This window comes from Oryx dammah, unplaced genomic scaffold (genome assembly GCF_014754425.2).
Source record: "Oryx dammah isolate SB20612 unplaced genomic scaffold, SCBI_Odam_1.1 HiC_scaffold_19, whole genome shotgun sequence".
NCBI classification, from domain to species: Eukaryota; Metazoa; Chordata; class Mammalia; order Artiodactyla; family Bovidae; genus Oryx; species Oryx dammah.
Window position 1 is genome coordinate 23,319,419 of NW_024070203.1, and position 20,952 is coordinate 23,340,370.

Genomic DNA, 20,952 nt, shown 5'->3' on the forward strand with positions numbered 1-20,952 from the left:
TCTTAGGCAAAACCATCCTGTACAGGACTTGACTTCTGGTTTCTATGCCTAAGTCACATGTGCGTGCAAAGAACATGAAATCCCTGGATTGTCTTCTCACTTCCTGCCCATAGAGAGCTTGCTTTGGAACAGATAACTCAGGACATAGGGTATCTAATATCCTTTTTGTGTCTGATATCCTTGAAACCACAGAGGAAGATCTCAGAAGTTGTTGAAATGGAAATTAAGTGTCTGGTAGCCATTATTGAGAATGAGAGGCACAGTGTGCGTCTGAAGTATTCTTTTTTTTTTTTTTGGAGTATTCTTGATCGTAATACGCCACCGAGGGCCCCCTTTCTACTTCCTCCCCCTCTGTTTTCCCTAAAGACTCAAGTTGCTTGGGTGGTCATGCTCCTGGCATGGAGGTTGTCAGCATGATGCCCTTCAGCTGGGGTGGGCTTGCAGGCCTGACTTTTGCAGGCTTCTACTGAAGCACACCCAGGCCTGGGCACTCAGGCCCTTCACCCCTTATCAGCTCCTTCCAGAAACTGGCATTCATCATTGACCAGAGTGTGACCGTGGACAGACGTGGACAGGAGGGCCAGAAGGCGCTCTGAGCAGAGTGACCGTGTGGCGAGACTCTTTTAAGGCAAAGCCTACATTAGCATGACTGTCTAGACGCTACAGAGTCTGTGTGAATTATTAATACATGCGTGACCAAGAGACTGGCTGGGAAGTGATAGGAAATCTTCGTTATATTTTCCCCTCTCCAGATTCTGGGGTTGGTTAAGCAATGTCTCACGGGTGGTAACTGTTCTTATACTTTTGAGGAGAAGTAACATGAATTTTGTGTGGCAACTAAAATTTGTGGCTACCTGGGACATGGGATTTGCAGTGACTGGTTACTGGGGTCATTTTGCGTGGATAAAGAAACTACACTCAGCTGTGTTTCACAGTAAGTGATTAAAGTGTCAACTCTTTTGCGCTTGTGTACGTGTAGATTCCAGAAAGTCACAGTTCCGTGGGTTATATCCACTGGTCATTGAAAGTGAGATGAATTGTCTTGGTTCCATCCTCATTAACCACTGGGACACTTAGGCACAGTTAAAAGACATTGAGTAGGCCGCCTAACTTTTTTTTCCTTCTTGTTTAATGAGATTAAGTATTCCAGTAGGGTGAATTAGACCTTATCGAATGTATGATGAACCCACAGGGCACTGGGCCAGCGGGTGGCAGTTACATTTAACTTCTCTGTTTTCTCTCGTGTCCAGTCCAACAGGCAACCAGCCAAGCTGAACCTTCTCACCTGCCAGGTGAAGCCGAATGCCGAGGACAAGAAGTCTTTTGACCTGATATCACGTGAGTCCTTTTTGTCCCGGGTCGGTTACTGTGGTCCTGCCACCTGCCCATTCTTTGGGTCGGAAGCCACGTGTTTCCCAAGCAGGGCTCCTTGAGAGGAGGTGTATGCCGCACACACTGCTCTAGGAAGAGGCTGGGTCTCTCTACACGAACTCACCTGTGGTAGGAAGGCATAAGCGACCTGCAGTGGAGGAGAATCTAGATTTGTACAGTAAACCAGGCCAGTTCTTGACCATGAGCTTTATCCCCTGGGAGGGATTTCCCTGAGCACGTTCCCATTGCTCTCCTATGTCTGCTGAATCGGTCTTTGATGTGATGCCCAGACATAGGTATCTTTTAAGAAGTCGCTGGATGACTCTGATGTATACCTATGGTTAAGAAGTGCAGACAGGGGACTTCCCTGGTGGTCCAGTGGGTAAGACTCTGCACTTCCAAATCATGGAGTGCAGGTTCATTCCCTAGTCAGGGAACTGAGATCCCACATGCTATGCGATGTGGTCGAAAAATAAAATTTAAATTAAAAACAAAGAAAACAGAAGCATGGACATGGACTTGATAGTGAGGCGTGCCGCTATCTCTGCCCAGCTCCAAAGTTTTACCCCTGCAGAATCAAGCTCTGAAAGGAGAAGTCATTTCCCTGCTGCCAAGAACTGCCTTCTGACGTCCTAAATCAATGACACTGCGCTCTGTCCTCCATGGGTCGGGCATGCTTTTGGCCCATCCGCCCCCTCAGCTGATAGCCTGTGTCCTCATAGTCTTTGGAGTGAAAGGAGATTGTTTTCCTCTAGGCTGGCTCCCTGTGCTTTCATGGGTGCCACTGGCACTTGAGTACTTTGGCCACCTGATGCAAAGAGCCAACTCATTGGAAAAGACCCTGATGCTGGGAAAGACCGAGGGCAGGAGAAGGGGGCGACAGAGGATGCCATGGTTGGATGACATCACCGACTCAATGGACATGAGTTTGCCTAAACTCCCGGAAATAGTGAAGGACAGGGAAGCCTGGCATGCTGCAGTCCACGGGGTTGCAAAGAGTCAGGCACGACTTAGTTACTCCAACCACAGTGTGTGCTGGGTGCTTCATGTCCATGATGGGTAATCCTCTCAAAGCCTTCTCATTTTCCTATTTCACAGAAGGAAAAACTGAGACTCAGGAAGGTCCAGCGACTTAACATAAAGTCTCAGCAGTAAAGCCGGGATTCAGCCAGGGCGCTTGGGCTCCAGTATCTGTGTTGTGTCCTTGGGCACACGCATGACCTCTCTCGCAGGGGGCAGGGGGTGCCTGGCGGAGCAGTCACAGAGTGAGTGACTGCCTAGAAAGTGAAGCGGGTAAGACAGTGGTAGTTGGACCTCAGTGTATGGAAGCATCCCAGTAAATCCCACATTCTAAGGAAGAGTTTCCTTCATGCACACCTGCCCACACTGCCCAGGTCCAGCTACCCCCTCCTTATGTGGGTCACACCTTGGAGGATCACCCTCCAGCAGGGCTTGAACCCTCCCTTCCTGAAGTCTGATTTAACCAGAGAGCAACCTCGGGCAGGACTTGTCTGATCATCAGGGCTGCCCTGTGAGTTATGAATTCTTACGAAAAGAAATTCTTTAAAAAGAAAAACCAGTGAAAGGCAAATTGGAAAAGGAAAGTGAAATATTAATACTATGGCACCTAGCCCTCTCTGATTTCTAAGATCTACTTGAGGGACTTCCCCACAAGTCCAGTGGTTAAGACTCCACACTTCCAATGCAGGGGACGCGGGTTTGATCCCAGGTAGGGAAACTAAGATCCCACATGCCGGGGGTCCAAAAAAAAAATGATCTGCTTGACCAGGTGGGACCCCTCCCCCTTCCCACTTGTTTTTCAAAAGAAATGCTTAGGCACTAGCATGTTTGCAGTTATCTTCTTGTATTCCTGTTTCTCTTCGGAAAAGCACTATTGACAAAGTGAATCGTGTAACTGCCAAAACAAAAGGGTGCAAAAATAATATCAGAATCCTACTTTCTATGTGTTCTCAGGAGCTTTTAAAATCTGTATTAAAACAATACCTGAAGCATTCTGCTTTCTAAGATTTTGCTTTCTCTCTCTCTCTCTCTTTTTTTGTATTTCAGATAACAGGACGTATCACTTTCAGGCTGAAGATGAGCAGGATTACGTAGCGTAAGTAGTTTTGAAATCACAGCATAAGGCCTTAAACTGAAAAAAGCGCCTCTCTCTTCTGTATAGTATACTTAAAAGTGTTCTTTTTATTACTAAGAACCAGTCCTGGTGGGTTTCCCCTGCTTAGCTGTCCACCTGGGACTTTCCCTTGGATCTCTTCTTTAGTCTGGGGAGCTCAGTCAACTCAGGTGCCCCCTTCAAGGTTCTGCTCAAGCCTCGCTGCCCGAGGGGTTTTGCTCCCTCCCCGCAGGCCTCTTCACACCCCTCTGGGTCCCCTGGCTCAGTCTGAGCCCTCTGGAGACCTGGAGCTTCTGAGGACAAGGACTGCACCTTCTTCATTTCTAATCCCACCATCTGCACTTGGGAGGGCTTTACTCAGCGCTGGAGTAATTCACGTTTGGGAGAGTGGCTCCCTTTGGGATTCTCTCTGGGTACCGGTGGTGGTGATGGGAGACTTGATTTTGATGGAGGAGATTCTGGCATCCTTCAAGGAGAGATGTTCATTTTTCTCCAAGTCACACGGAGGAAGTTCCACTGCCTCATTGAGCTGTTGTCTCATGTGAAAGCATCCAGTGAATTAACAGAGAAATCCTTTCTCGGCCCACCAAGGAAGGAGATAGGTATAGCTGAAGAGCAGCTGAATGTTTGATGTCAGGCAGACTTGGTTTCTAGTCCACAGTCTGCCTGTTAGTGGCTTTTGGATCTTGGTAAGGTAATCCCACTGCTTTCTTGTCCGTGAGAGGGTTACAGGCCTCGCTTGCAGAATTTTGAGACTTGAGATGAAATGTGTGGTGGTGGTGGTGGTGGTTTGGTCGCCATGTTGTGTCCGACTCATTGCGACCCCATGAACTGTAGCCCACCAGGCTCCTCTGTCCATGGGATTTCCCAGGCAAGAATACCGGAGTGGCTTGCCATTTCCTAAAGCCTCCCATACAGTGCCGATTTTTTTTTCACTCCTGTAAACTCAAAGTGGCTTTTAAAGTATTAAAACACAACTATGCACTATTTTATTTCTTAATACTTTTTTATGTGCCAATTACTTTAAAACAATTTTAAAGGTTTTTAAAGAATTTTCAGAAATAGTTGCTTTGATTCTCAACCCTTTTGAAATGTAGCTATTCTACCATATTTGCATTGTTCTTCCAAAATATGAATTGTCCTTTAAATGTATATTTTTGGATCATCATGACAAACTTTTTTATTTAGTTAATTTGTCATGAATTCTCAAGTAAAGAGAATGTGGTATAACAGGAGAAACTCTGAAAAAAGGGGGTCAGCAGAGCTGTTTTCTCATCCCAGTCTGACGTCAGTCCCATTATAGGGCTCTGGGGCAAGTCACTGAATCTCTCTAGGCCTCTGTCTCTTTAAAGCATTGTAAACCCTAACTCAGAGGCTTATTTGGAGGATTATATTTCAAAAATTATAAGTACTTGGCACATAGTAGATACTGGTAATATCAGATAGCCAAAATATCAGAATGCCTAAGGAAACCAATATAGAGACTGCAGTCAAGTGAAAACTCCGGCATTATCAACACGACTGCTAGTAAAATGCACGGTGACCTACCCTATGGAACCCAGATCCTTACATAGTTTTTAACAGAATAATTTCTAGTTTCTAACTTGAGACTACATGATACAAAAAGTATTTTTTAACTTACAAGGTAGTAATTGCCTACCCTGTCCCTAGACTATTGGTTTTATCTGAACAGTTGGGTTTTCTGCATCACAGAGGAAAAGCTGAGCTACACAATCCTATTTCTCAGAATATGGTGAGGGTGAGCACCACCTAGAGTCAAAGTTGTGACTCGCAGTTCACCTGCACCAGGTGCTTTGGTTTTTAATTCTCACTGCAATGGCACCCCACTCCAGTACTCTTGCCTGGAGAATCCCATGGATGGAGGAGCCTCGTAGGCTGCAGTCCATGGGGTCTCGAAGAGTCGGGCACGACTGAGCGACTTCACTTTCACTTTTCACTTTCATGCATTGGAGAAGGAAATGGCAACCCACTCCAGTGTTCTTGCCCAGAGAATCCTGGGGACGGGGGAGCCTGGTGGGCTGCCGTCTATGGGGTCGCACAGAGTCGGACACGACTGAAGTGACTTAGCAGCAGCAGCTGTCTCTGTCACTCATTCCAAACCTCTTGTAGACAGACTTTGTTTCAAGTGCACACATCCTTCAAGACACAGTTCTGGATCTCTGTGTTCTTTATCAAGAGTGGTTATTAGCTGTCTGTGCAATAGGTGAGAAGTGACTGTAGTTTAGAAATGTTTTTCATTTCCTTCCAAAAAAAATTAATTTGGCTTTTTTCCCTCTCGTTCCTGAAAGAAACACAACTCCTTATAGATTTGGACAATTACTGAAAAGTACAGGGTGAAGGCATTCCATCTTTTTTTTTTTCTACAGAAAATCACTCAAGAGACATCCAGTATTCCATTTTGCTGAATTTTTTTTCTAGCCTTTTCCCCACAAAACATATAATTCATGAATACATTTAAATCTGAGATTATTTGAGGTTTTTTTTTTCCTATTTATTTCACAAAGCATTATATTGTGCGATTTCCCCAATGTCATCCAAAAATTAGTTGGAAACTTAAATTTTAGTACTTGAGTAACTAGTCCACTTTGTGGTTATTTCATGCTCTGCTAATCAACCTCTGTTGTTGGGTATTTAGGCTGTTTTATGCATAGACTGGTAGTGAAGTTATTTTGTTGGGTCCACATTATGGTCATGCTGTATATATATTTTAATAGCTTGTACTTTTCATTTCATATAACAAACATCAGCATGTTTCCATGTTAATGTACCTTTTTTGCAAGCATGAATTTTCATGGAAAATAAAATATCCCTTCATTTTCATTTTTAAGTGCCCCTGCTGATAATGGACTTCCAAAAAACAATGCCTTTTGCTAAGCCCCCTTTCCTGCCTCCTGTCCCTTTCTCACCTGTTCTTTCTCATCCTTTCCCTGGGTTGATCCCATGCTGAGTCCTCTTCCTCCCTTTATTGTGGCTGCATGTAAATACAGATATCATGGGTTTCCCAGGTGGTATTAGTGGTGAAGAATCTGCCTGCCAACACAGGAGGTTCAAGAGATGCGTCTTCAATCCCTGGGTTGGGAAGATCCCCTGGAGAAGGAAGTGGCAACACACTCCAGTACTCTTGCCTTGAAAATCCCATGGACAGAGGAACCTGGTAGGCTACAGTCCATGGGGTCGCAGAGAGCCGGACATGACTCAGCACAGCACACGTCACACAAGCCTCTGGTTACTGATGTTCACCATCTCATCTCACCTTGCGCGCTCTTCTCCAATCGCTGACTCTTTTTTCCAGGTTTAATTTCTTTCATTTTCCCTCCTGTTACTGCTCGAGTTCTTGATGAAGATAACGAGTTTTTTGCAGGGGAAGGAGAACGCAGCAGCCAGCCAGGCGCTCACGTCTCCTTCCTCCTGTTCTGGCGGCAGGTGGATCTCCGTGCTGACGAACAGCAAAGAGGAGGCCCTCACCATGGCCTTCCGGGGGGAGCAGAGCGCCGGGGAGAGCAGCCTGGAGGAGCTGACGAAGGCCATCATCGAGGACGTGCAGCGGCTCCCGGGCAATGATGTCTGCTGTGACTGCGGCTCGGCAGGTATTCTGGCTAGGGGTGTAAGTGAGCCCATCGTTTGCACGCCCAGCACATACTCCCAACCTGAATGGTTCCCACCTCCGAGTGCGGTCACCCGTGCTGCCCGCTCCATCTGGGGCATCCCACCCCCCCACCACCACCTTGTTCTCCCTAAACAGCACCTGCCAAAATACCCCCTGTCCTGGAAGGCCCAGTTAGGTCAGCATTATGGACCTGGAGTCCGTCACCCTGGGTTCGAATCACCAGCCCGCTCCTCACCTCTGGACCTCCTCCAGACCAGTCCCCAGCTAGTCTGATCTTCAGTTTCCTCGTCTGAAAAGTAGGATAATGAACTTCAGCTGCTGCGAGGATGCAATGGAATGGTGTCCCCAAAACTGGCTGGCACACGGTGCCTCTCTTTCCTTCCTTTCTGTTCTGTAAAACGTCCCCAACCTCTGTATCACACGGGTGTCACCTTCCTCCAGATTTCTGTTCTCAGATGGCATCTGTGTTGTTTCCCTATTGACCCTGTGTGCGTGCTTAGTCGCTCAGTCGTGTCCAACTCTGCGACCCTACGAACTGTAGCCCACCAGGCTCCTTGTCCATGGGGTCCTCCAGGCAAGAGTACTGGAGTGTGTTGCCATGCCCTCCTCCAGGGGATCTTCCCACCCAGGGATTGAATTCACATCTCTATGTCTCCTGCATTGGCAGGTGGGTTCTTTAACACTAGCACCACCTGGAAAGCATATTAACCTTAGCTAACATGTATCCAGTGCTTACATTATAGTAAGGATTGTGGCAGTTGTTTTCCTGGTCTTTTCTTATTCAGTCTTCACAGGAAGTCTCTGGGCAGGATAACTGATCTTATCCCTATTTCACAGATGACAAAACTGAGGGACTGGAGAACTTTCAGTGACTCGCCTGAGGTCACACATCTGGTAGGGCTCAGAACATCAGCCGGCAAACCCGTTCTTAAGCATTATGGCTGACTTTTAAAATCGTTTTACTAGTGCAAATGGATTCTTCTGTACAACAGGCCGTAAGCCCCTCAGAGGCAGGCCTCAAACTTTCTACTTTCGTGCACGTGTGTGACACTGCCTCACACAGTGTCAGGATGGCAGAGGAGCAGTAAAGAGAAGCTCGCCGCAGACAGAGAGCCCTGAAGATTTGGGTAACAGAAGTATTTGTTCCGTTGCTCTAGGGCACTTGGGGGTTGTAGGAGAAGCTGTCTTATACCAAGAGGTGCTTGCAAGGAAGCCATAACCAGGATAACAGGTCAAGGCGAGTTAACCAAGTATGCAGGTTAACAATGGCTGCAGAACCCAGCCCCTTGTGAGCTGTACTGAGAAGTCCTTTATCAGGGTGTTTCATAGGCCTCATATTTTCAGAAAAACCAGGCACTGGATTTTGTTTTCAGCTCAGTATTGAGGAGTTATTTTTCAAATTTGTCTTAAAGAAGATTTGCTCTCTGACAAGCTGTTAGTTTTAAGAATAGCTGCTACCTTCCATCTGAATCTTTCCCTTATAAATTTTAAAAATATTCTACTGTTGCAGCTTCCTCTGTAATTGGCACACTAAAATTAGATATCATGTCTTAAAATCCTTTCCACAGAACCCACCTGGCTGTCCACCAACTTGGGTATCTTGACCTGTATAGAATGTTCCGGCATCCATAGAGAAATGGGGGTTCATATTTCTCGCATCCAGTCTTTGGAACTAGACAAATTAGGAACTTCTGAACTCTTGGTAAGTAGCGACCTGTCATGAATACATTTAATATATTGCTTTGGGGTGTTTTGGTTTCTGCTGAGTACAAAGAATTCTAATTCCTGAGTTCAGTGAGTTTGCACAGATATTTAAAATGTAAATTTTGAGGTATGTAACACTGACTGTTTCTGTTTCCTGAAGAATTGGCGAATCATGCATTTCTATAATTAGCTTGACAGAAACCAGCTCTTTTCTTCTGGGATAGCCTGTTTCAAAGTTGCCTTTTCTTTCTTTTTTTTTTCTTTTAGAATTAGCGTTTACATGATTCACTGTCATAACAGTAAAGGGAGTTAGATGTCAGACTCATGTGTTCACTTTATCTAGTGGCTTACATTATTAAAAATAAAGGCTAAAGAGTTCTTCTCTGTTTTTTTTTTCTGTTTGTAAAAGTACATATGAATTAGGAGTGGCCTATTCCACTGTCATAAACCAACCACTCCTTAACCCGTAACTTCTTCAGGTAGTCAGGGGAAAAACTGTGTGCAGTTGCGGTGCTTACCTTTATGGTACGGAAAGGACACCCTCATCAGGTCCAAGTTAAATTGGTCCCACAGTTCACCAAATAATAGGGGGGAATGGCCCATTCAGAGTCTCCTATATTGCCATTTGGTCATCAGCACCGTCTTGCCTATTTGGAACCTCGTGCCTATGAGAGAATCTTTGTACTAAGGATGTGAGGGTTTGAAGTAAAACAGGGCTTCTTCTCAGACAGGAGAGACTCTTGAGCAGAACGTGAGGGAGCCTGGGGCCCAGAAAACCTGAAGTCTAAGCAGTCATTAAGCAGCAGTGGTCTGTCTCGTGTTGCGTGAGCCGCTTGGTGTAGAAGATAGGGCACTTATTATACACGGCTCCCTATTCACTTCAGCATTATAGAGAAGATACTCAGACCTAACACCTGCAACATCCTTTAATATGAAAGTGCTGTCAGTCCCTCTCCTTGACTTGGGTAAATGAAATCCAGTTTGACAACTCGAAATAGGAAGAGTCCAAATCCTAAACACTTAAATACGGTAAACCCCAGAGACCTGATCACCTGGATGTTTCTTCGCATCGATCCCCAGGTTATCCGAGTGACCAAATGACCAAATTTGTCCTGAAGAACACATTTTCTTGGAAGGGTCGTGAAAAGTTAAAGTGTTAGTTGCTCAGTTGTGTCCGCCTCTTTGTGACCCCATGGACTGTAGCCCACCAAACTCCTCGGTCCATGGGAATTCTCCAGGCAAGAATACTGGAGTGGTAGCCATTCCTGTCTCCAGGGGATCTTCCTGACCCAGCGATCAAACCTGGATATGTTGCATTGCAGGCAGATTCTTCACCTTATGAGCCACTAGGGAAGCCCAGGAGACTGATTGCATGAATGTTTCTTCGCATCGATCACTAAATTATCTGAATGACCAAAAGCCCTTCAGGACAAATTTTCTTGGAATGGTCTTGAACCTAGAAGCAAAATTTTTCCTGAGGCCTCTTCATTAATTACCTATAGCATCTTAATTTGTACCCCAAATATAAAGGAATCCTACACTCTTCTCTGGCTAATAAGAGTAAATCTGCTTTATTTGAAAATGAGTCATGATGGTAATTGAAAAGTTTTTGCTTTAAACAATAGCATTTAACCTCGTTCATATAAGATTTAAATATGGAACCTGCTGTTTAATCTCAGACTCTGTGTGTGTGTGTGTGTGTATGTAGGACCACATCGTATTCTAATCAAACATTTATCACATTGTGTTTGTAAATATCATTAGTTTTCTTATCCATGTTTCCACCAGTCCATCATCTCCCTTGAGAGGGAACACTGTTTACCCATCTCTGTATTCCAGAAGAGCACTCAGAAGCTCACTGTCTGGCACGTAGTATACGCCCAGTAAATTATCTCTTGACCAGATGGATGAATGGTCTGTATTCTGAATCAATTGAGGGACAATAATATATTCAGAAATCTCAAAAGCAAGTAATAGTAAACTCCTAAACCAATAGTAATACGTTCACTCTGCTGTGTTTTGTTTTTGTTACAGCTGGCCAAGAATGTAGGAAACAATAGTTTTAATGATATTATGGAAGCAAATTTACCGAGTCCCTCACCAAAACCCACCCCTTCAAGTGATATGTAAGTATTTCTAATATACTGAATTCTTTACTGTTCTGTAATTGTTCTCTACCCTTCCCCAAACTTCTTCGTGGCTATGGCATTCTTCCCCACCAGAGGAAACCTCATTATGAGGAAAAAGCAGAGCAAAGTACTTCTGAAATTGTTGTTCAGTTGCTTCAGTCGTGTCCAACTCTTTGTGACCCCATGGACAGTAGCCCGCCAGGCTCCTTTGTCCATGGGATTCTCCAGGCAAGCGTACTGGAGTGGGTTGCCATTTCCTCTTACAGGGGAATCTTCGCAACCCAGGATTGAACCCACGTCTCCTGCATTGGCAGGCGGGTTCTTTACCACTGAGCCACCTGGGAAGCCTGTTTCTGGAATGCACCGACTATTTTTGCCATCACCTTTCCCTAAGTAATTGTAGCTGCTCTGTGGAGGATAAATCTTCATAGGGACAATTAATGCTTAATCATCACATATTGTGGTAAATAAGACACATACTAAAGCAATGCAAGATTCCTATCAGATTGGCAACAATCCAGGTGGTTAACGGCCTGCTCAGCCAGACTGTGGGAAAACAGGCATCTCTGCTTGTGTGTTGTTGGTGGGAGTACAAATGGAACACCAGCCACAAGGGGCAAATTAGACATGTTTATCATAATTACAGATTTATTTACCCTGACTCAGCACCTGCCCTTCTGGGAAGTTGTTCCCGTTCTGTATTAGAGAAAGATTAGGAACAAAGCAGATGTCTACCTAAGAATCCCTTGGACTGCAGGAAGATCAAATCAGTCCATCCTAAAGGAAATCAACCCTGAATATTCACTGGAAGGACTGACACTGAAGCTGGAGCTCCAATACTGTGGCCACCTGATGGGAAGAGCTGACTCACTGGAAAAAGACCCTGATGCTGGGAAAGACTGAGGGCAGGAGAAGGGGGCAACAGAGGATGCGATGGTTGGATGGCATCACTGACTCAATGGACATGAATTTGAGTAAGCTCCGGGAAATAGTGAAGGACAAGGAAGCCTGGCGTGCTGCAGTCCATGGGGTCACAAACAGTCGGATATGACCAAACAACAGACAGACATAGTCTATAGTGTGGCCACACAGCGGAACACCTTGTAAATGTAAAAAGGAATAAAGGAGCCTCTCCTGTCCTGATCCGGGACGATCTCCAGAATGACTGTCAAGTGAAACCATCAGGGTACAGAGCAGCCTTCACAGCATGCTGCCTTTGGAGCAGGGAAGGGTAGAGGGCATGGGAGGAAGTGCGTATAGGCACCTCTTAAACCCCAACCCAGAATTACTCTCCAAACTCAGGAACCGAATTTTGGGTACATCTCCCCATTAATCCCTCACTTTTGAACTCTCGCTATTCTATCTGTTCTCAGGCACCAAATTGATTTGGATGGTGAAGGACACACATAAACATATACATTTATTTTAACTTGGGTCTGCTTAAAGAAACACTGGCAAATACCCAGGAAACTAATAAAAGTCCTTCCTCTGGTGTGGGCTAGACACGAGACCCCCTGAGTCATGAGTCATGAGACCCCCTAACTCATTATTGTTGAGTCATGTGACTCTTTAAACCTATTCAAAAGGGTTTACGTTGACTTTAAACTTTAAAATTCTAAATCCTGTGGCTAAATAGGAGAAAAGAGATTTAATTCCAACTCAAGTGATCAGAGATGCAGACACCAGCCTCAGTGTATTGCCAGCCCTTCCCGGGTGGTTGGTTATTCAGGCACCAAATTTCCAAAGCACTAAAATTACTATGGTGCACATTTGATGAACATGCTTTTTCAGTCTGAAATTATGAAATGCAATCTTCCAGAAGGCCTTTTGGCAGTTGTCTTTTCTTTGAATTCAACAAATGCATATTGTATGTTTAGTCTGCGCCTCGTATTATGTTAGATGCTGGGGATCTGGCAAAGCACAAAACTAGGTATAAATCCTGTCCTTGGGACACCTGGGTGCTAACCAGAAAAGTAAACAATAGATTGTTTACTCATAGTTGTGGTTTAAATGTCAGAGAAGAAAGTCAAGGATGTTGGGGGGCATGTATAATACCCTAAGCTAATCTGAGGGGCGTGTGGTTTAACCGACCATCATTCTACCACAAGAACTGTGTGCATGTCTTTTTTTCACACTAATGAGCTCAAATTGCACTGAGAAACAGGGCTTTCAGAAGCTAGTTTGATTACAAGACAACCCCAACCAAATACAGTCCGGGATTACTTCACAAATGTGGTACCAGTAAATGCTCAGCTCATACATGGCCCAGTCTGGCTCGCACCAGCATTTTTTAAGTGTTTACATGACCCAGACCTTGAAGGCGTTACTTTAGGATAAACTTTGTAAGAGCATGGATTTTTGTTTCCTGCTGCTCGCATGAGAGGCAGCATTGGCCCTGCCTTCCCCTTATGAGAGCTCGTGATTCTCTGAATCTCTCATGTAGACTCGGGAGCCAGACTCCGTGAATTAGAGCCCTTTTGGAAAGCAGAAAGCACCTATTAGGTACTGTGTGTTCTTTAATTCAAAATATACTAGTGAGTTGCTATCCTCATTTTCAGATGAAATAAACAAAAACTGAAGATTAAGTAGTTTGACCAAAGTTACGGACTAAGATTGAAACTCCAGATCCATTCATTGTGTTTTAATTAATGGGCTCACATAACAGGGAAATTCAAAGGGTGAGTTCAGGCACGTCTGTATCCAGGATGTTAGACAGCATCACCTGGACCCTAGCTCACTCTCCTGACTCTTGTCTCTCCTTTCCTCTGAGCCAATGTCAACATCAGCCTTTCCCCAAAGGTGGCCATCTGGGTACTTAGGTCATAGACTCACCCCTGCAGCTGGGGAGGCAGGCTCAGAACCATTTGAACTGAAGCAGAGGAGGGATGGGTCCTGATGAGAAGGAGAAATGCTGCGTCAGGCCCACCCAGGGTCTGGGCATGTTGTCCACAGCAGGAAGGACCACCATCTGTCCCCCTGGAACTCCGCGCATGACCTATGGGAGGGGCTTCAGCGACAGCCATGTGGAGCCTCAGTTTCCTATCAGTTTCTTCATTCTGTCTCTGCCGCAGTCAACTTGATTTAAACCTAGTCGGCTGAAATGTTGAAGAGAAGAGTGTCTTAATTAAAATAACTCTTCACAGAACTGTTTGTCAGAAAAAATTTAAATCTTTTCTTAGCTCTTGAAAAATAAAAAAAATTCAGTTCATTTTGTTTTGATCTATTTTAGGACCGTACGGAAGGAGTATATCACTGCAAAGTATGTAGATCATAGATTTTCACGGAAGACCTGTTCATCTTCATCAGCTAAACTGAACGAATTGCTTGAGGCCATCAAATCCAGGGATTTACTTGCACTCATTCAAGTCTATGCAGAGGGGGTGGAGCTAATGGAACCGCTGCTGGAACCCGGACAGGTAACAGCCTCCCCAGAATCAGGATGAGGAGGGATGTGGAAAGCCAGTTTAAAAGGGGACGTCGTAACAACACAGAGTGAGGTGACACATTAAGTGACCAAGTTTAAATCAGGACAATTTGAGAGTGAAAGGGGCTGCTATTAATAACTACTTAGGGGTAACTGGACGTACATGAAGCCTGTCTAGGCAAACGGGGACATCTGATCACCCTATTTATACTTGTTCTTTCCTTTTAGGAGCTTGGGGAGACAGCCCTTCATCTTGCAGTCCGAACCGCAGACCAGACATCTCTCCATTTGGTGGACTTCCTTGTACAAAACTGGTACAGTTTTAGTTTTCTCGGAATGTGCATTGTGAGTTGACACAAACAGCCCTCTTGGTGGCCTGGATCAGGACTCGGCAATTTTTTTCTGTAAAGAGCCAGATACTCTTATAGGCTTTGCAGGCCATTTGGTGTCTGTCACAGCCATTCAGTGTTGCTGCCATAGTGTGAAAACTGCCATGATCAGTATGTAAACAAGTGAGCATGGCCATGTTCTAATAAAACTTTATTTACAAAAACAAGCAGAGGGCCAGATATGGCCCATGGCCTATAGTTGGCCAACCCTTGGCCTAGATAACTGTAAAATCCTTTCTCTGTGTCCAAAACCTGCTACTTAAGGGAGGCTGAAAGAGCAGAGAGTTAACAGCACAAGTAAAACAGCTCCGTGAGTTTTTATTGTTCGTAACTTCAGCATGTGTGGCTGACTCAATTGCTAATTCAAATTTAGGACGTACCAAGAACAATATTGAGCGCGGGAGGTTTGGGTTTGTTGAATTCTTTTTTGGGTAGTTCTGTAATCCACAGATTAGGAAGAGGAACTGGAGCTCATTCAAAGAAAAGGGATCAAAATAGGGGATTTGAACCCACATTCAAAGAATGATGTCTTTGTTCTTCAAGGCAAATTGTAACTCCCAGCCTCTGCCGTAGAGGTGGTTCAGTGTAGTAGTTCATACCATTGGCTCCAGACACACTACCTGTGTTCAGATCCCTACTCCATCATCTGTATCTTGGTAATCTCAAGGACTTTGTCCTCTGTAACTGTTTTTGTCTGAAAAATAAAGATGATAATATACACACCCCGTAAGGTGGTTGTGAAGATTAAGTGAGCAGGTATGTATAAGAGACGTGTGTCTGTCCTAAACAGAGTAGGCATTCTGAAAGTGCTGGCTGCTGTTGTCATTACGCTGCTTATAAATTCAGGTGTCATGCTAGAAACATCATCGTCTTCCCTGCCTCTAAGAAGTAGGTCTCAAATTTGACTCAGTCGTTAGCATGGGTAAAAGTGGTTCATCTGTAGTTCTAAGTTACAGAGCAAGTCATCTGTTTTCTGAATGCTTTCATTTTTCAGTGGGAACCTGGATAAGCAGACAGCCCTGGGGAACACGGCTCTGCACTACTGTAGTATGTACAGTAAACCAGAGTGTTTGAAGCTGCTGCTCAGGAGCAAGCCCACTGTGGATGTCGGTAAGTATGGCCAAGCGTCTCTTCACAGCCACAGTGAGGGGCTTCACTGGAGGTGCAGCGGTTAAGACTCCATGCTTCCAATGCAGGGGGTGAAGTTTCCATCCTTGGTTGGGAATTAAGATCCCACATGCTATGCAGTACAGCCAAAAAATAAAACACATATTTTTTAAAAGGCAAAAGAACAACCACTGTAAGAACATGCAGTCTGCTGAAACAGACGTGCCCATTCCGTTGTACTCTGAGTCTTGTTCTTTGCCTTGTCAAGATGCATCTTAGATAATCGTGCAAATGTATTCCCCCTGTTTCAGTTAATCAGGCTGGAGAGACCGCGCTGGACATAGCAAAGAGACTGAAAGCCACTCAGTGTGAAGACCTGGTAAGCAGAGTGGGAAACGGGTTAGACCCTTTGCCTTAAAAGGGTGTTGTCAAAAACCGAGACTGCAGGTGAGAGAAGCAGATTTTTTGAGGAGGAGGTGAGGTGGGGGACATAGGCTAAAGAAACTCAGACCAGCACTAAGTCTAGATTTTAAAACCAGCGAAGGGATAAATTCTTCACCCACATCTTTTCCGTGCAGTTACAGTGTGGCAGCTAAAAGGCATCTGAGGGGTCTTGTTACCAGCCAGACTTGTGGATTGAGGTGCTGGGGATATTTTTCTTGTTTGGAGGTTTTTAGGGGGGGAACCTCAAGCTGTCCCAAAGTGCTGCTTTTTCTTATTTGCCAGGCCATTAGTCTTTCTCTGTAGCTTAATACTAAATAATTATTTGAGGACTTCCCTTGCAGTCCAGCGGTTAAGACGCCATGCTTCCACTGCAGGGGGCCTGGGTGCAGTCCCTAGTTGGGGAACTAAGATTATGCAGGCTGTCCCCAAAAATGAAATAAGATAATATTTTTTAACTGAATTATTTGGGAAGCCAGTTCCAAAAATAGGGCAGGTAAAGCTCAGAGTGTAATGATTTTCAGCATGTTCAGTGCCCTGCCCTGCCCATTCTGTGTACACACTCGCCCCTAGCCCCGCTAGTTCTTGCTTAGACCTCTGGGCCTTTGCAGAGTCTGAGTCTCTTAGCCACAGAAAAGGGTAAGACAGGAAGGATAAGTGACGTTCCCTGGAGTTTCTGCCAAGTGCCCAGGCCCAGAAGTTGTCCTTTATTTTTTGTAAGAATCCTTTGAGGAAGTTGAGTCACCGCTGCCCTATTTTATGACTGAGAAAGTGTACTCTGCGTGGAACCAGGGCCATCTGACTCTAGAGGCAGACCTCTCAAACTTTTCTAACTCCAGTTTTGCTCTCCAGCCAAGAATTTACAGTTGTAAATTCTTGAGACACATGTTCATAATGTTAAGAAAACTTCTTGGCAGTCCCTCTCAGGTCTGTCCTGTGGCAGTCCGTCCAATTTGGATAATCAGAGTTTTGCCTACATCGCAGCTACTGGTGATTAATCTGAACCCAGGAATGAGGTGGAAGCTACTTGACGTTTATATAATGTCAGGGTGTCTTGCCTTTAAATTAAAACGGTTCCGCCTGCTGTCATTTTCAGCTTTCCCAGGCTAAATCTGGAAAGTTCAATCCACATGTCCACGTGGAATATGAGTGGAATCTTCGACAGGAGGAGATGGATGAAAGCGATGACGACCTGGATGACAAAGTAAGTGGAAATGACGCCTCGGGATTCCTAAGCACTGCTCCCAGGTTCTGTCCCCTGTGCAGATAAGAGCCATTCTTTGTGAGGCTGATTGTGGGCTCATGACCTGATTTACCCGTGCGGGACCAGGTGACTCTGTGCCCCTGAGGTTCTAAATCTGGAGGTTGCATGGCTGCCGTTGCTGTCACCGGGGGTTGGAAGTGTCTGGAATCCGAGAGGTTGGGCTTAGGTGTGCAGGCCTGAGTCATCAGCATTTGTCGTTCAGTTGCCCGATCGTATCCGACTCTTTGCAACCCCATCGACTGCACCATGCCAGGCTTCCCTGTCCTTCACCATCTCCTGGAGCTTGCTCAAACTCACGTCCACCAAGTCAGTGATGCCATCCAACCATCTCATCCTCTGTCACCCTCTTCTCTTCCTGCCTTCAATCTTTCCCAGCATCAGAGTCTTTTCTAATGAGTTGGCTCTTCACATCAGGTGGCCAAAGTATTGGAGCTTCAGCATCAGTCCTTCCAGTGAATATTCAGGATTGATTTCCTTTAGAATTGACTCATTTGCTCTCCTTGCAGTCCAAGGGACTCTCAAGAGTCTTCTCCAGCACCACAGTTCAAAAGCACTAATTTTTAAAATTGATGTTAATGAGTCATCAACTTTAGCTGGCAGTTACGGCCACAGGCATGGGTGAGGTTCCCTCCCAAGAGGATGCAGAAGGAGGGGGAGAAGGTGGTGGAGAGCTTGGACATCAAAGGGCTGAGTGGAAACAAACAGTGTAGATTACAGATGGGGCCTCACCATCCAGACGCTGGGGAACGTGTCCTGCACAGGGGCAGTATCTGTTCAGTTCAGTTCAGTTCAGTCACTCAGTCATGTCCAATTCTTTGCAACCCCATGAATCGCAGCACGCCAGGCCTCCCTGTCTATCACCAACTCCTGGAGTTCACTCAGACTCACGTCCATCAAGTCAGTGATGCCATCCAGCCATTTTATCCTCTTGTTGTCCCCTTCTCCTCCTGCCCCCAATCCCTCCCAGCATCAGAGTCTTTTCCAGTGAGTCAGCTCTTTGCATGAGGTGGCCAAAGTACTGGAGCTTCAGCTTTAGCATCATTCCTTCCAAAGAAATCCCAGGGCTGATCTCCAGAATGGACTGGTTGGATCTCCTTGCTGTCCAAGGGACTCTCAAGAGTCTTCTCCAACACCACAGTTCAAAAGCATCAATTCTTCTGTGCTCAGCCTTCTTCACAGTCCAACTCTCACATCTATACATGACCACAGGAAAAACCATAGCCTTGACTAGACGGACCTTAGTCAGCAAAGTAATGTCTCTGCTTTTGAATATGCTATCTAGGTTGGTCATAACTTTTCTTCCAAGGAGTAAGCATCTTTTAATTTCATGGCTGCAGTCACCATCTGCAGTGATTTTGGAGCCCCCCAAAATAAAGTCTGACACTGTTTCCACTGTTTCCCCATCTATTTGCCATGAAATGATGGGACCAGATGCCATGATCTTAGTTTTCTGAATGTTGAGCTTTAAGCCAACTTTTTCACTCTCCTCTTTTCACTTTCATCAAGAGGCTTTTTAGTTCCTCTTCACTTTCTGCCATAAGGGTGGTGTCATCTGCATATCTGAGGTTATTGATATTTCTCCCGGCAATCTTGATTCCAGTTTGTGTTTCTTCCAGTCCAGCGTTTCTCATGATGTACTCTGCATAGAAGTTAAATAAGCAGGGTGACAATATACAGCCTTGACGTACTTCTTTTCCTATTTGAAACCAGTCTGTTGTTCCATGTCCAGTTCTAACTGTTGCTTCCTGACCTGCATACAGATTTCTCAAGAGGCTGGTCAGGTGGTCTGGTATTCCCATCTCTTTCAGAATTTTCGGTGAGACTTAGCGAATTTATGGTCGTTAACAGAAAGGAGAGATGGGGGAAGGGACAGTTAGTGAGTTTGGAATGGACATGTACATGCTGCTATATTTAAAATTGATTACCAACAAGCACAGGGAACTCTGCCCAGTGTTATGTGACAGCCTGGATGGGAGGGAGTTTAAGGGAGAATGGATACATGTATATATGTGAATCCCTCTGCTCTTTTCCCAAAACTATTGCAAGGTTGTTAATCGAGTATACCCCGAATACAAAATTAAAAGTTGCTTCTGAATACTGTGACCCTTCACAGCCATGTCCCTAGGGGGACCCTGGTGATGACAGGAGAGTCAGATGCAAGCTCTCTAGATGTTTCGCTTGTGCTATGTCATGACTTTTCGTGTGGCTGATTCCCCATGCTCAGAGCCACAGGAGCCCCACCCCTTCCCAAGCCTGCCCTTCCCACGTCCCCCCCACCCCCTCCCGAGCCTGCCCTGCCCACGTCCCCCAGGCACCCTGATTATTGGCTGACCCCACCCCCCGCACTGTTGTTTCTCTTGCCAGCCTAGCCCCATCAAGAAGGAGCGCTCCCCCCGACCCCAGAGTTTCTGCCACTCCTCCAGCATCTCCCCCCAGGACAAGCTCTCACTGCCGGGCTTTAGCACGCCGAGGGACAAGCAGCGACTCTCTTACGGCGCCTTCACCAACCAGATCTTTGTCTCCACAAGCACAGACTCACCCACGTCACCGATCGCGGAGGCGCCCCCACTGCCTCCCAGAAACGCCACGAAAGGTACGAGCCTTGGGAAGGGCCGCATGACTCCATCCTCAGAGCTGGGAACCCACCCGGCTTTGAGGTCAGAATCGCGGGGTGAGTGTGAGCAGCAGGGCTGTAACGTCAGCGCAGCTTGAAACGGGGACCCTGCCCTCTGCTGCGTTACAGCCGGGAAATAGTGTTATGGGCACACCTCGTGCTTTGTCTTGTGTAAACCTCAGCCTCCCATGAGGGGCGTGCTTTTGTGCCCATTGTACAGACGAGGAAACTTGTCACGAGGAAACTCGTGAACGAGAATGACTCACCCAAGGTCGTGCAGCCGGTAAGTGGTGAAGCTGAGGGTCCATCCAGGGTCACGTGGCTCCAGAACCATTGCTCTTTCCTGTGTAGTATGGGGTGGGATTTCCGTTCTTCTTTGAGAAGTTTCTTTCCTCTACGCTAAGATGTAATAACACTGATAGTTAATACTTACGAAGCTCTTGCTTTATGAGTGGCCCTAAACTCAGAACTTCTTTTTCCACACTCACAGAATGAGGTGCGAAGGACAGTTGGTGGCAATAGGCAGATAGGGGTCCGTGGTTCAAGGAGGTTGAGGTTCTTGGTGGTTGGGATCCTCACCCAGGTGCTGTGTGACCCCAACCCACATTCCCGTGCTCTCTGATGAGGAGTGGTTTTTCCGTGAGGCGCCAACTGGGGCAGGATTTTACCAGAGGAGGGTTATTGTGCTGGGAGTGACAGTCCACAGAGCCCCCTCCTGTTTCTCTAATCCATAGAACACCCTGCCCA

The 20,952-nt window shown here is 45.8% G+C and overlaps 1 protein-coding gene across 4 annotated transcripts in view; it reads left to right on the forward strand.

Moving 5' to 3' along the window:
• ASAP1 (ArfGAP with SH3 domain, ankyrin repeat and PH domain 1) overlaps positions 1-20,952 on the forward strand; it is a 305,942-nt gene that overhangs the window by 253,410 nt on the left and 31,580 nt on the right. For all 4 annotated transcript variants that reach the window (XM_040261754.1, XM_040261756.1, XM_040261755.1 and 1 more), the window contains 11 exons: positions 1,251-1,338; positions 3,439-3,487; positions 6,950-7,113; positions 8,702-8,835; positions 10,872-10,963; positions 14,196-14,382; positions 14,619-14,704; positions 15,774-15,889; positions 16,198-16,265; positions 17,424-17,531; positions 19,956-20,184. In XM_040261754.1, coding sequence (XP_040117688.1) covers positions 1,251-1,338; positions 3,439-3,487; positions 6,950-7,113; positions 8,702-8,835; positions 10,872-10,963; positions 14,196-14,382; positions 14,619-14,704; positions 15,774-15,889; positions 16,198-16,265; positions 17,424-17,531; positions 19,956-20,184 — 1,321 coding nt within the window. The remainder of the gene's footprint in view (positions 1-1,250; positions 1,339-3,438; positions 3,488-6,949; positions 7,114-8,701; positions 8,836-10,871; positions 10,964-14,195; positions 14,383-14,618; positions 14,705-15,773; positions 15,890-16,197; positions 16,266-17,423; positions 17,532-19,955; positions 20,185-20,952) is intronic.